A 15,968-nucleotide genomic window follows, 5' to 3' on the forward strand; every position below is an offset into this window, starting at 1 on the left:
TTTCACTTTCTGAACACACTTCTTTATTTCTAAAATTTATTTTATCTCTAGGTTAGTCAAGCTCCTCATGTCCTTTATTTGTCTTCACAACTATGAAGTAAGCTGCACGAGGCAGGGCCTTGGTCTTCATTTTCTATTGTGATATTCCTAGCACCTAAAATTGCGTGTGTTAAAGATGCTGAACACATGTCTAGCAAAGATGTTGAAAGAATGAAGATTTAAACTCGTATCTTACCTGGGCCACTAGTGCCAAATTTTAAAGGCTGTATCCATGGCAGTTGTTTTGACAGTTCTTGGTAAGGGATTGTGGCCCAGCACAAATTTACAGATGTCCCCTGTCTGACTGCAAGCTGCTGTGAGAGTCAGCTCCAGAACTGGTAGGGCAAGGACAAGGGAAAACAGAAAGAGTTGATCCCAGTAAAGAAAGTGAAGCTCTAATTATCTTGAAATAAGTTGTCAAACAGAGAAGGGATGGTGATTATCCTCAAATAAGAGACCTCCTCTCCAGGCCTCTAATTTGCAGGGCCTATAGCATAATCTGATTTCTTCAGGGTCCTTGAAAAGATGCTTTGTTCACCATGAGTGACATAACTCCAAGGGAAGAATGTAAAGGCATGAGCTAAGGCCATTACAAATCAAAGAACTGAAGCAGGGGAGGAAAACTGGGTGAGACTGGAATGAACTGCAGAGCGTCATTCCCCCTGGAGCTAGAGTCCTCAGAACCTGGTTGTCAGGGTGGGGATGACTCTCTCTGCCCTGGAACCCCCCTGGGTGGTTTCCTCATTCACCTAGTACACGTACTATACACCTGGCCTGCTGCTGGCTTCTCTAGGCTGGTTCAAAAAGTCCAGTGACATGGGAACATAGAAAGACTGATTTGAAAAAATTAATTTCAACCATTCAGTCAACAGGAATTTCTTAAGCATACAAAGTAATTATAAGGAGCCTGAAATCTAGACTCAGACAAAATGAGGACCCTCTAATCCTGCCTCTCCTAGCTTGTGACCCTGGAAATGGAATTACCTCTCTCTGCCTCCGTTTTCTCAATTTCAATAGAGGGAGAATGACAGAACCCATCTCACGGTGGTGGTGTGAGGATTTGAGTTGGTGCGTGGAAACCCCTTAGCACAGTGTCTGGCACAGAGTAGTAAATGGTAGGCATCAGGCTGAGTTATTCAGCCAGCTGTCCTGGTGCAGATACCAGTTCTGTCTTTCTCTGACTCTAGGGGGTCCACATGGAAGGAAAGTAGAGGAAAAGGGGCTCCCAACTCCTTCTCCTGCAGAATAATTTTCATGGGACCTGGGGACTCCTTGTTCCCATTCAATGAAGAGTTTTGGGGCTTCCGCCACTTGGAGGTTAAGTAAGATGCAAAATTCAGAGGGTTTAGCTTAAGGATATAAAGATCTGCTGGCCAGAGACACAGGATTAAGATGAAGAATCAAGGGTTTGAAGACAGGCAGACATAAATTCTAATCCTAGCTCAACACTTCACCAGCTCTGCTACCTTGAGCAAGACAACGTTCCTCTCTGAGGTCAATTTCCCCATCTGTAGAATGTGGATGATAAATATGTATCTCTTTGTTTGACAACAATTGAACAAGGTAATGGTTGCAAAATATCCAACATAGTTTCTGAAACAGAATAAGGAGTTGATTAGCACAGGTTTCTTACCATAAAATATAAATGGATACCAACTTAAATCCAAACCAAGGCTCACTTAACAAGAAGTAGGAGCGTATGAGCTGTCTAGTCAACAAGATGATCAGTGTTTTACTTGCCACTTAAATCCCAAGTGTCCTAGCACATGGTAAGAGCTTAGTAAATATTTTCCCAGTTAACGATTGGCTCTCCCAGTGACTCATGCCTATCCATCGCTTTCCCAGGCCTCAGTTTTCCTATCTTGCAGTGAGATGGTTACCTCTATAAGGACTCTTCAGTTCTGAGTGACTAACAGCAATTTGTCTGCAGGTGGGTGGGTACAACATCCCTAGGGTGTGCCTGTGATAGCATTCAGCAGTAAAGAGCTCCCCCTTACAGCTCTGAGCTACTAAACAGAGAGCAATTCGTGTTCTCCTGGAACCCAGATCTTAATGCTGATAATAACTGGATTCTAAATGAAGCCTTCTAGACCTAAATTCTTTATGGAGCACTCTAGGGGAAATGGATGCGATAAACCCCAGCAGAGAATGGGGTGGGCATGTGAGGATCTGTCAGAATTTTGCAAAATGCAAATCATACTGTCAATGTCTCAGCTCCCAAATCAAGTTACAACAGCTTTGACACTCCCTTTCTAGCTTTCATTTCCCCAGTTCCCTCACTACAGTTGTGACATTCGAATCCTACAGCAACTGCCATGAAGCTTGTTTTAAAAACTCAGCAGCAGAGAGCCTTTCCCAAAGACGAATGACAATGGCCTTTCGCTTCTACTTCTCAGCGCATGCTTAGTGCCACACATCCAAAATGCATGCAGGGCTTGCACTCTGGCACTCCAAGTCCTCTAGGAAGTTCAATGCTAAGTCAGACCAAGGCTGGTCGATGGGGTTCAGGAAGTACCTGGTGAAGGCTTAGCACTCCTGAGTATTAGTGACATGATAGGTGGGGAAACAAGTCTAACCCCTGACATTCTAGAAAGCGTTGTGTATGGTAGAAAGCAGACAAGGAGTGTTGGAGATAAACACAGATTCCATCCTGGCTCCTAATACAAACTCTTTCCACCTTCTCTCCTCCTTCAATCCATTCTCCTTGTGGCACTCAAAGCAAGGCTTCTAATTCATTCTTTAGTGTAAATCTCTTCAGTGGCCCTATTGCCCTCAGGATCAAGTATGCATTCCTTAGCCTGGTCCATAGAGCACTGCGTCATCTCGTGCACCCACACCCCTCCCTCCACTCCACTCCCCAACATTTTCTCTGGACACCCCAACTCTCTTTCGGCTTCCCAGTCTCTCATATCCATGTGACCACTTTATGTTGCCTGTCCTCCGCAAGCCTGCCTCTCATCACATGTTACTATGCTTACTTTTTCTGGTGGGGGCAAAGTCTGGCTCTGTCGCCAGGCTGGAGTATGGTGGTGCGATCTCGGCTCACTGCAACCTCTGCCTCCTGGGTTCAAGCGATTCTCCTGCCTCAGCCTCCCAAGTGGCTGGGACTACAGGTGCACACCACCACGCCCAGCTAATTTTTGTATTTTTAGTAGAGACAGGGTTTCACCATGTTGGCCAGGATGGTCTCGACCTCTTGACTTCATGATCCGCCTGCCTCGGCCTCCCAAAGTGCTGGGATTATAGGCATGAGCCACCATGCCCGGCCTACTATGCTTATTTTTTCATCACCTGCCTTCTCCACCAGACAAGAAGCTCCTTAAAGGCCAAGGAATTGGTCTTACTCATTGTTCAACCCTCAGCACTAAGTATATTCACACTGTTGTGCAATCATCACCACTACCTATCTCTAGAACTTTCTTCTTCCTCAACTGAAACTTTGTATTCATTAAACAACAACCCTTCATTCTCTACCCCTGGAAACCACTATTCTACTGTCTCTATGAATTTCAATGCTCTAGGCGTCTCGTGTACGTGAGGTCATAAAGTGTTTATCCTTTGGCGCCCGGCTCATTTCACTTAGTATAATGTCCTCAAGGTTTGCCCATCTTGTAGCATGTGTGAAAACTGAGTTCATTTTTAAGGCTGAATAATATTCCATTGGATATTTAGACCCCGTTTTGTGGACTGTTTATACATCGATGGACGCTTGGGTAGTCTCCATCTTTTGGCTATTGCAAATAATGTTGCTATGGACATCAGTATACAAATATCTGTTCAAGACCCCACTTTCAGTGCTTTTGGGTGTGTACCTGGAAACTGAATTACCAGATCATTGTTAAGTCTAGGTTTTAATGTTCTGAGGAACTGTCATTTATAGTATTTCCACAGTGGCTGCTCCATTTTACCATCCCACCAGCAATTACACAAGGGTTCCAATTGCACCACAGCTTGGCCAACCATTTGTTGTTTTGGTTTTTTTTAACTAACCATCTTAATGATGTTTCCCAAGTTTTAAAGCATACAAGCAGTCCTCAAAACCACTGTCTGCATTCATCCAATGAGTATTGATTTAGTGAACAGGCACCGTTCTAGCTGCAGGGATGGAGTGGTGAGCGAAATCAATTTCTTCTGCCCAGGGAGCTGACATTCTCATTGAGAGAGAGAAAATAAACAAATCTAAACAAACAACAAATAACACATCAGATGATGATAGGCTTTATGAACAGCAATAAAGCCAAGTGAGAAGACAGGCAAGGGGTAACATTTCAGATTTGCTTGTAGTGAAGGCCCGATTAGAAGAGATGGGTTTTTAACTGCTCTTGAGAACTGAGGAAACTGAGGCTCAGGTGGGGTATGTGACTTGTGAAGTTTGGGCAGCTGAAGTGAGAATGCAGCATCAGTTGTGCCTTTGAGACTACTCAGTGAGCTGCACACCTGTGACTTGTGTGCTTACCTGTATGTATGTTATTCTCCAATAAAAAGTATAACTCCAGAACTTGCCATCCTTAAAGGACACCACACCGTCTGTCTTCTATAAGTTTGGGAGAGTCAAGGACATGTTGGGTCCAGTAGACAGATCTAAATGATGATGGTTAGGGATCACAAGATGGCCCAGTGGGTGGATTTCTGGAAGGGAGGAGTGGGAGACCTGCAGTGAGCTTGGCTATTCCCTTCAATCCTCTACTGGGCTGGGCCTGGGGTCCAGCTCCTCACCTTTTCATTCTGGTGTGCAGTTGCTGAATCCCACAGCGAAGGAAATATTTTTCTCACAGGCCACTCAAGAGACTGCAAATGGCAAAGAGGCTTTTCCCTCTCACCAATCCCACTCCCAGCCACTATTCCTGTGCCAATATCACGGGACAGACCCAGGGGAGACACAGTTTCCTGAAGAGATGAATCACTATAAGTGCTGTGAGGTTACCAATAGGGTCAAGGCAGTCACTCAGAAGTTGCAATAAAGTTTGGAATCTGAAATAAAGGCCTCCTCAGGCTCAGGAAATCGAACGGCTGCCCACAAAGGTGTCTGTAGACAAACTCTCTGCGGGTCACCAGCCTGTGTGTGCAATGACCAAATGACTCATTCTCTAAAGAGCACTTTTGGCTGCTGCAAATGATTACCAGCAGGTCCCCAAGGTTCACATCACGCTGGAAGATTGACACCGCAACAGTGGCAGACTTCCTGATAAGATCTCGTGGTTGGGTCTGGCGCAGGCATAGGGACAAAATATTTAGAAGCCTTTCCTCATTGTAGAGCCAGCTAGAGAGTCAGACCCATTCATTCATTCATGAGGGCTTTGCGGTGTTGCAGAAAGCATGGTTCCCGTCCTCAGGGGGCTCACACTCTCCAGATTGGGAGGCCAACCTGTTCACAGCCCCTGTAACAAGTGTTAACAGTGGAGGGAAGCATTTGGGCTGGAGACACTGAAGAGGGGTTTGAGCATATCTAGGGAGTGCATCAGAGCTGAGGTCTGGGGTAAGTTTGGAGGGAACATGATGTGCAAAGATACCATGACGTGAGACCTTGGTTCATTTCATAAGGAGGGTGGAGGAAGAATAGAGAAAACAAGACCAAGAACATGGAAAGCTGTAATGCCAGGCTACCAATGAGACACGAAAGCATTCTGAGCCTGGAAGTGACATGAGATTTGTGTTGTAGATGATTGGCGTAAAGGGTGGAGAGATGCAGGGAGTAACTTGAGCAGGAAAACCATTGAGGAAGCCCGTCCAGGAGAAGGTAAAAGTATCAAGGGGACAGAGGTGGAGCAAAGAGGTCATGGATTTGCATAATTTTAATTGGCATGCCTAGAAAATACCTGAGATGTGACCCTGAAGGGTGAGAGGAGTCAAGATAGCTGGGAGCTGACCATGCCACCATTGAAGCCAGCAAGAGGTGTGGGTTTGGAGGAAGGAGAGGATGAAGCACCTAAGTGTGGGCACCTGGATGGCTGGTAGGGCCTGTTACCAACAGCAGGATGATACCACGTGTCATGGAGCCAGCCTTCAGGGTCCTGTGACACTCTGTGGGCACAAGAGGTGGCACATGCAGGAACCCAGCACCTGTGCTGGAGATGACCAGATCATCACTGTACTGCAGTGAATGAGAAATTACAAGATGAAGTGCAATTAGTGAGGGATCTGATTTGTATATGAGTGTTTCTTTCCTCGTGATCTGGAATGTATTTTCACAGCCCAGAGAGAAGAGAATAATCTTAGTAAAACAGACTTGCTCATTTCCTTCTGTGTGGACGGGGCATAGGTGACTGTGACTGCCTGTTTACACGTCTGGCTCCCCTACTGCACTTTTTGCCAAGCAAGAAGGGTATCTTGTTCACCCCAAAATCCTGAGGACATGACATTGTCCGTCTATGGAGGCACACCATAAATACTTGCTGAATGAAGAGCTGAATGAGGGTGAAGCTGTCCAGTAGGGAGGTTGGGTGGATATGTGGGCCTACTCCAGACCTCCAGAGAAAAATCTGCAGAGAGTTAGGAATGTGGAGTTGTCCACCTATAGGAGTCAGCATCCACTAAATGCTGGTTAAATTGAATGTACCCAAGATTCTTCCTGCAGATGCCAGGCTGTGAGGGCTGGTGTTTCTCATGGCATCTGCCTTTTCCCCAGCATATATTCCTCTCCCTACAAGGCCATGCCTTCTTCTTATAATCTGCCAGCACTGAATATGATCTAAAGGCAAAATTGGCCTTGGGACAACAAATGATTTGTTATGTCTCTTGCTCCTCCCTAGAGAGGCAACACCACTCACTAGGCAACACCTAGTGAGCCACCGCGCCCAGCCACAATCAGTGACTCTTACTCTGCATCTGATTGTGTTATTGGAGTATTAGCACTTGCTGGCAGCAGATCACTACCTCAATGATCTGTTAGAGCCAAAAGAGCTATTAAAACTCTTGCCTCGGTTGGGCGCAGTGGCTCATGCCTGTAATCCCAATGCTTTTGGAGACCGAGTTGAGCAGATCATTTGAGGTCAGGAGTTTGAGACCAACCTGACCAACGTGGTAAAACCCCCCCTCTACTAAAAATATTAAAAAATTAGCTGGGCGCAGTGGCACAGGCCTGTAATTGCAGCTACTCAGGAGGCTCAGGCAGGAGAATCATTTGAACCTGGGAGACGGAAGTTGCCATGAGTTGAGATCGCACCACTGCACTCCAGCCTGGGTGACAGAGTGAAACTCCATTAAAAAAAAAAAAAAAAAAAAAGCAACAAAAAGCCATCTTGCCGCTTTTTCTCCTACTGAGCTGCAACAGAAGGACTATTAGTGGTCTCAATACCTACAGCCAGGCCCTCTATGCAGCTGCTCACCTTCGAAGATGTGGTTTCACAGACTGGCTGACATGGTGGAGAGACAGTGGTCCACCTCCTCCAAGTCTCTATAGTTCTCTGATGGTTTCCATGGGCAAACTCCTCTTGGTAACAAGCAACCCAGAATAAACTGTGGCGTGGGGAGATGTGGAGTATTCCTTTCACCCTAATGTACACCAGCACAACCACTGTCCACCCACCATGCCGCAAATCTAACAACATCAACCCCAAAGGAACCAGTGCCCCCAACTGGAAAACACGCTATGTTGAAATACCACAAACAGGCTCACTCAACCTATAATCTGCCAAATAGACTCTCTTTAGGGTTCATCAAAAATACCAACATTTTCTTTTTTTCAAATGGTTTGGGTTTGAGAAAACCCCAAGCAACTTTTACCAAACTGTTTATATTATTTGGTTTATGCCCAATTTAAGGGAAATTTAATCCACATGTTTCTGATTTGCTTACCATTAGATCCTCAAAATATTACTATTCAAGAAGCATTTCCTATTTCTAAGGTTTTTTGTTGTTGTTGTTGTCAAAGCCTATGCTTTTCAAATAATATAGGAGTACTTAAATTTTGGAGGGGGTAGTAAAACTCGGGATTATCCTATTAGAAAAATGAACATGCATGCAAAGCTCTGCATCTAAATCCAAGAGGTTTACAGACTGCCCCCAAGTCAGGTGAAGATCTCATACTCTAGAAGGCAGCATCTAGAAAGCAGCATCTGCCTTAGAAAACCATGGGGGAAAGTCACAGACAGAAGAACGTAGGCATGAATATCCCACTGCGGATTAGGTGTGTTACCTAATGGCTAATAAGACCTCATACAGCTGTTACAAGGATTAAAAACAGTAAGAGCTGTGAGGTGGTCTATGACAATCAGCAACTATTGGGAACTTGCATCTTAGAGCACAACATAGAGGACTCTTCAGTCTTGGGGATACCATCTAGTTACCTTTTATGGATCTGAGCCTTTTTCAGCCTCCTCACTCTGGAAGCCAGTTCTCTGGCTCACTACTAAAAATGCCTGATGTTGTCAATCATGTATTTTTAAAATAATAGAATTTGGATTTTCTTGTTATCAAGGTCATATCTGTTCAGTTTAGAAAAAAAAATTACAAAATGCAAAAACTATCCAACAGAAAACGAAAATCTTCCACCATTCTACCACTCAGAGAAACTGTTGATATTTTGATATATTTACAATCAGTGATATAAATGCAAACAATATCCCCAAGTTTCCACATCAACATATGTGTACAAATGAGGTCCCTGAACTCATATATAGCTGTTTTGCCTCCATCTGCCAAGCTCCCCTTTCTTTTTTTTCTTTTTCTTTTTTTTTTTTGAGACGGCGTCTCGCTCTGTTGCCCAGGCTGGAGTGCAGTGGCCTATCGCGGCTCACTGCAAGCTCAGTCTCCCAGGTTCCCGCCATTCTCCTGCCTCAGCCTCCCAAGTAGCTGGGACTACAGGCGCCCACCACCACACATGGCTAACTTTTTTGTATTTTTAAAGTAGAGACAGGGTTTCACCGTGTTAGCCAGGATGGTCTCAATCTCCTGACCTCGTGATCTGCCCGCCTTGGCCTCCCAAAGTGCTGGGATTACAGGCGTGACCCACTGCACCTGGCTAAGCTCCCCTTTCAGTATTTCCCCAAGTGATCTCAGGGAGCTCAGGGTGGGAGAGTCTCAGGTGCACTCACAAGAGGGCCCTCCTGTTCTGTGCCCACCTCGCTGTCTCCTACTTAGGAAACATCTCCCGGCCTTGGTCGATGCTGTCCATGTCAGTGCCCACTACGACAGTGGTGACATCTGAAGCTTGCTTTCTGGCACCACTGAGGGAATGACAGTGATCCTGTGTCCTCAGAACCCCCAATTGACTCCGTACTACACAAAGATGTGGAAAATGCTCCTAATCTTGATTCAACATCCCAGCGTGCCCTCTGAGCCTACTGCTGTGCTGCTTGGGCCCTGGTCACACTGAGTCCTTGAGCACAGCTCCTTCAGTTTCTGCCTGAGGCTCCTTGTTATTGTTCAGGTAGGTGCCCACGGAGCTGGCTGGGGGGCTACAGGTATTTTGCTGTCCTCTCCACATCCCTTTCCCATTCCTCCGTCAAATGTCCGCTTTGATGTTTTCTTACCCCATTAAGACAAACTCATGCAATTAAACACTTGCTTAATGAGTTTCTCTAACATGCAAAGACAGGTCTAAATCCCAGAGGTTCAGGCTCAGCTGGGACACAGGCTATTTTTATAAAATTGGAATCCTATTTTATCTGTGCTCTGGCATCATGTGCAAGTCAGCCTGTAATCAAAGATCCTTCTAAAATATAATTTTTAAATTTGCTACTAAGTAGTACTACATATAATTTTTCTACTCTGTTTTATTTGAGCAATACTATATTCTTGGACTTTCAGAGCCTTTTTTGGTGTTTATGAAAAGGGTTGCAATAAATATTTTTGCATATTCATGCTACCATGTGGGTATTGAACCGCGTTCCAATGGTTCCTCCAGTTTTCTCTGTGACTGGAAAGACACAACCCCTCCCCGAGGGTTTACTTTCTCATTCCTAACGGATTTTTTCCAAGCTTCCTTCTACTTCCCCAACTCTTAAGCTGAAAAGCAGGTGTTTTTCAAGCTCTTGGAACAGAAAGTCTTCTTTAAGGAGGAAAGGCATGTCCTCAGTGGAGTGCCAAGGTCAAGCCTTTAGAATAAGGATTACAAACTGGCAGCCCCTGAGCTGAGTCTGGCTCACAAATTGGTTTTGTTGGGTCTATACCACCCTTTCAGTATTGAACTTGAAGCCTTTAGCCACATCCTCTCTACTCATTTGCCCTGCCACCTCCATACCTCCATGCTTCACATTCAGCCTTTCCATTACAGAACCTGGCTGGCTCCCAGAGTCATTTGACTTGACTGCCCTGCTTTATTGTTCAGTCAATTACTCTTGTCTTGCCTGCATAGGCTTCCAATTAATTAATCAATTAATCAAATGAATCAAATACTTATTGAGCCCTTTCTGTGTTGGCTTCTGTGCTTGGTGCTGGGGACATGGCTATAAACAGCAGGTCTGTGCTTTCAGAGAGTTTACTGACAGGTAGAAAAGACTGACAACACACAGACAGACATATGCCTCAACAAGCAGGAAAATATTGGGTAATGGTAAGAGCCACGATGAAAATAAAGCTGGGTAACATGGTAGAGAGTCATGGGGAGGATGAGGTTAGGGAGGGACTCTGAAGATGTGATGAGTAACCTGGAACCTGAATGACAAGGAGCAGTCTGCTCGTGAAAACCTAGAGTAGCCATTCTCAAACTCGGGTGAATCACACACACCTGGGGTGCTAAGTAAAACCCACATCTCAGGGTCCCACCTTCAGGGTTTCAGATTCAGTAGATTTGGGGTGAGACCTGAAAACTGCATTTCTAACAAGGTCCCAGGTGATGCTGCTGCTGCTAGCCTAGGGACCATGCTTTGGGAGCAACTGGACTAGAGGAAGAGTGCTTTCAGTAGAGAAAATAACTGGTGCACAAGATCTGATAGAATTAAGTTTGGTGAGTTGAAGGAATAGATGGAAGAAACATGATGAGCAGGAGGAGGAGTGGGGGACTCAGAGTAGCAGGCAGGGGACAGATCTAAGAGGTCACTGGAGGTCAGGGTAAAGGGCTAGGTTTTAGACTAGTCTAAGTGGAATGAAAAGTCTTCAGGGAGGTTTAAACAGTGAGTGCTGTGATCTGTAATATGAGGATAATAACAGTATCAACCTAATAGTTTCGCTGTGAGGATTAAGAGAGTCAATATACGTAAGGTAATATGAGGATAATAACAGTATCAACCTAATAGTTTTGCTGTGAGGATTAAGAGAGTCAATATACGTAAGATGTTTACAACAATGCTTAAGAAATAGAGAGTACTCAGTAAATGTCAGGTATCATCACTATCACTGTCACCATCACCACCACCACCATGATCACCATTACCATCATCATCACCATCACCACCACCATCACCATCACCCCCACCATCATCACCATCACCATCACCACCACCATCATCATCACCATCACCATCACCACCACCACCATCATCATCACCACCACCACCGTCGTCATCATCATTACCGCCACCATTATCATTACCACCACTACCTCTTTGCTCTTACCAGTAATGCCGCAGGAACATCTTTGTACCTGTTTAATTGAGCATGTGGGCAGGTGTTTCTCTGAGGTACATGCCTGAAAGTGTCATTGCCAAACTTCAAAATGTGCCCAACTTTTATTTTCTACCTCTGACTGCTTTCCCACAATCCCTGGCTGTTCTTACTTTAACAACACCTCAGACTCCAATAGCACAAGAAGAATTCTGGAAGACAACAGCCTGGATGACCTCCTTTCCTGCAAAGGATGGAAAGTCTTATTTCAAAGCTTCCATTGACAAGATGATGGGTATGTTGTGCGCTCCTGACAATGCCAGGTAGGCATTTTAGGTAAGACCGTGCTTGCTCCCGGGTTCTCCCCTGCTCTAATCCCTAAAAGCTTGGTTCTCTCACTTGTGCTCCCGATTATATTTTCATGAGTGTGTGACTTTAAATGAACTCTGAAGGCTATTTATACAAAATTCTGTCATTGCAGAATAAAATTAATTTGACAAATTTGGCATTTTCTATTTCCTAAATATTTTTTTGCTCTCATAATGACAAACCTAAAAATATATATTTTTTTCTGATATAGTTTTTCTTTCTCTACAATCCCTCTGGAACTCTTAGGGTCATCATTCTTCCAGTCTGTCAGCTGACCATGATAATAATTGTCACCTTCATTGAGCATGTACTCTGGGCCAGGCATGGTATTCAGTACTTTTTATGCATTCTCTCGTCCACCCCCATTTTACAGAGAAGGAAACTGAAGCCCTAAGAAGTTAAGTAACTGATCCTGGGTCTCAGGAAACGCCAGCAGGTTGCTTTTGAACCTTTGCTCTTAGCCATTATACCCTATAATCTTCTGGGTGTAACACAAGATACATAAGAGTTCTTATTTTATTTTATTTTTAAAAGCATTATTACTTTTTTATTATTTTAAAAATGCATGGTGTGTATTATAAATCATATACCATACAATTCACACACTCAAAGTGTAGTATACAATTCAATGGCCTTTATTATATTCACAGAGTTGTGTACCCTTTGCCACAATCAATTTTGAAACATTTTCATTACCTCAAAACAGAAACCGTACCCCTTGGCTGTCATATACCTTCATTTGCTCATCATCCTCTGCCCCTGGCAGCCACTAAACTTCTTTCTGTCTCTTTGGATTTGCCTATTGTGAACATTTTATAGAAATGGAATCAAATGCTATGTGGTTCTTGGTGTCTGGCTTCTTTTACCGAGTATAATATCTTTGAGGTTCATCCATGTTGTAGCATGTATCAGCACTTCATTCCTTTTCATGGCTGAATAATATTCCATTGTATGGACATACCACATTGTGTTTTTCCATTTGTCTTGTTGATGCACTCTTGAATTGTGTCCACATGCTGGTTATTATGAATAATGTTGCTGTAAACATTAGTGTACAAGTTTTTGTGTGCACATATGTTTTCAGTTCTCTTGGCTATATAGGACTGGAATTGTGGGTCATATGGTAATTCTATGTTTAACTTTTTGAGACACTGGCAGACTGTTTTCTAAAGTGGCTGCACCATCTTACATTCTTCCAAGCAGTGTTCGAGGATTCCAATTTCTCCACATCATCACCAACACTTCTTCTTATCTATCCTTTGATGATAGCCATATGAGTAGGTAGAGAGTGGTATTTTATTGCAGCTTTAATTTACATTTCTCTGATGGCTAGTGATGTGGAGCATCATTTCACGTGCTTTTAAGCTATTAGTATATCGTATTTCTAGAAATGCCCATTCTGATCCTTTGACCATTTTTGGTTATTTGCCTTTTTAAATAATTGAATTATAATAGTTCCTTATGCTCCAGATTAAAGTCACTTATCAGATACATGATTGGCAAAAGTTTTCCCCCATTACATGGGTTGTCTTTTCACTTTTTTGATGGTGCCTGTTTTCCATTATGATTCTGTTGTCCAGTTTATGTTTTCTTCTGCTGCTTGTGTGTTTGGTATCATCTCTATCTTCTTTCTCTCTCCCTCTGTCTGTCTCTCTCCTCTTTGCTTTTATGCACACTTTCCTCTTCCTGTTTTCATCTCCTACTCATCCACAGGAAGTCAGTTTAAAATCTCCTCCTTTTGGCAAACTTCTCTGGTTTCCAAGACAGCTGGGATCCTGCTGGTAATCCCACAACCTCCTGCCCTGCCCCTGTTGGATCTGATTGTTTACTCACCCCTCTCTCCTGGCAGACTACGTTCTCCTTTAGAAAAGGGCTGGGTCTTCTTTACCGCTGAGTTAGATCACCAGGCCGGGGACAGAGTAGCTCTCTATAATGCCGAAAGAAATAAGGAAGGAAAGAAGACAGAGCACCCTGGGAGAGGGTGAGAGAGGACAGGACAGCACATGCCTGGGACAAGGAAGGGGCTTCTGTGGCTGGACAGCAGGTTTTTTTTTTTTTTAGACGGAGTCTCGCTATCACCCAGGCTGGAGTGCAGTGGCCGGATCTCAGCTCACCGCAAGCTCCGCCTCCCAGGTTCATGCCATTCTCCTGCCTCAGCCTCCGGAGTAGCTGGGACTACAGGCGCCCGCCACATCGCCCGGCTAGTTTTTTTGTATTTTTTAGTAGAGACGGGGTTTCACCGTGTTCGCCAGGATGGTCTCGATCTGCTGACCTCGTGATCCACCCGTCTCGGCCTCCCAAAGTGCTGGGACTACAGGCTTGAGCCACCGCGCCCGGCCAGCAGGTTTTACACAGAAGAAAAAGCCAGCTATCTTGGGCACGATGGGAGGCTTCAGTTTTCTCTGCGGAACAGCTTCCCAGTCCACAGAGTGGAACCACCAATGGCGTTTCACATCATTTGCCCCGTTCTTCATGTTTCCTAATCGCCTTGTTCTGTCAGCCACGAGCAGCTTCTTAATGAGGTCTTTTACATGGAAATCCAAATGTCTGGGGAAATCTATTTTGCCTGCAAGAATTTTCTGATAAATGCCAAACGGGTTGTCATCAAAAAACGGAGGAAACCCCGACAGCATCTCGAATATCAGGATGCCGAGGGCCCACCAGTCCACAGCCCTGCCGTGGCCTTTGCTCTGAATGACTTCCGGGGCCAGGTACTCGGGTGTTCCACAGAGGCTCCAAGTCCTGTCTACCAGCTTCTTGGCGAACCCAAAGTCCGTGAGCTTGATGTGGCCATCCCTATCCAGCAGGATGTTCTCTGGCTTCAAGTCTCTGTAGACGATCTCCTTGGAGTGCAGGTACTCAATGGCACAGATGATCTCCGCAGAGTAGAAGAGCCCCGTGGTGCTGGAGAAGCGCCCCCGGTTTCGCAGGTAGCTGAAGAGCTCCCCGCCCGGCACGTACTCCAGGAGCGTGTAGAGGAAGCGCTAGTCATGCCACGTCCAGAACAGCCTGATGAGGAACGGGTGACTGACTTCCTTCAGGACAGACTTCTCATTGTGCACGTGCTGCTCCTGCTTCAGGCGGATGACATCGGGAATGCTCATCACCTTGAGAGCGAAGAAATGCTTGGCTGTCTTCTCCTTCACCAGGTGCACCCGCCCGAACGTCCCAGTGCCCACGGTGCCCCAGCGTGTCAAAGTCCCGCAGGCGGTAGGCAGGCGGCTCCGGCGACCGCGCCTCGGGGCTGGGGCAGAGCGCGGGCGCCCCGTCGGGGGTCTCCTCCGCCACCTTGCGGGGGTCGCTCTCCGCCGCGGCCGCCTGGGCCAGCCCGGGCGCCTCCATGGGGACGCACTCAGGTCCGGGGCACCGGGCCAGGCCGAAGCGATTGGGGAGCCGGGCTTCCCGGGACGCAGCCTCGGAGGGCGGCGCGGCAGCGGCGGCATCAGCGGAGGCTCCCCATGCTCACCCTCGCTTCCTGGTGCGCCGCCTGGCGCAGCTGACGGAGCGACGTGGAAAATGGCGGGGCGGCGCTCACGGCACAAGTAGCAACGGCCCCGGGTGGGAGCAGCCGCCGGCCTCGGGGGTCGGGCACCGAGTGCCGGACGGCTGCGGGGAAGGCGGGGGCCGCGGCCCGGGCTTGGGGGGCGAGACGGGGGCCCTGCGCATTCCCGGTCTCACGCCCGCCGCCTCCTCCAGCTCGGTAGCCGCGTGCGCGCTGATGGGGCGGGCGGAAGCAGCCTGCCAGCAGGTCTTTATCTTTGTGGGAGATAAAGCTGGAGACATGGGAGGTGATTATGTCATGAAGGCCTTGAATGCCAGCTTTCATGTCTACAGATTTCAGACCCAAAATGAAGCTACTCACGTTTTGAACTAGAATTTCATTTGCTTCTACAAAGTGGACAGGAAATCAAAGAGGATGAGAAAAGGGCAGAAATCAAGATGTATTCCTAGAACTCCCTATTTAAAAAAAAAAAAAAAATCTCTAGGTGCTGTGCAAAGAGTTCTGAACTTGGAATTAATTGACTCTGCACCCAGATCCAACAAATTTGCTGTGTGACTTAATTTCTCCAGGTCCAGGT

General features: G+C 46.0%; 1 protein-coding gene across 1 annotated transcript; it reads right to left on the bottom strand.

The window, feature by feature from the left end:
• Nucleotides 1–243: 243 nt before the first annotated feature.
• Nucleotides 244–15,715, bottom strand: LOC111547124 (3-phosphoinositide-dependent protein kinase 1-like). Its single transcript, XM_023218760.1, is given in 8 exon segments — nucleotides 244–374; nucleotides 1,202–1,349; nucleotides 4,756–4,926; nucleotides 5,161–5,299; nucleotides 9,114–9,255; nucleotides 14,198–15,074; nucleotides 15,076–15,352; nucleotides 15,354–15,715. Coding segments are annotated over 8 exon segments (2,247 nt in total).
• Nucleotides 15,716–15,968: the final 253 nt, after the last annotated feature.

The sequence above is a fragment of the Piliocolobus tephrosceles genome, chromosome 4 (genome assembly GCF_002776525.5).
Source record: "Piliocolobus tephrosceles isolate RC106 chromosome 4, ASM277652v3, whole genome shotgun sequence".
Lineage (NCBI taxonomy): Eukaryota > Metazoa > Chordata > Mammalia > Primates > Cercopithecidae > Piliocolobus > Piliocolobus tephrosceles.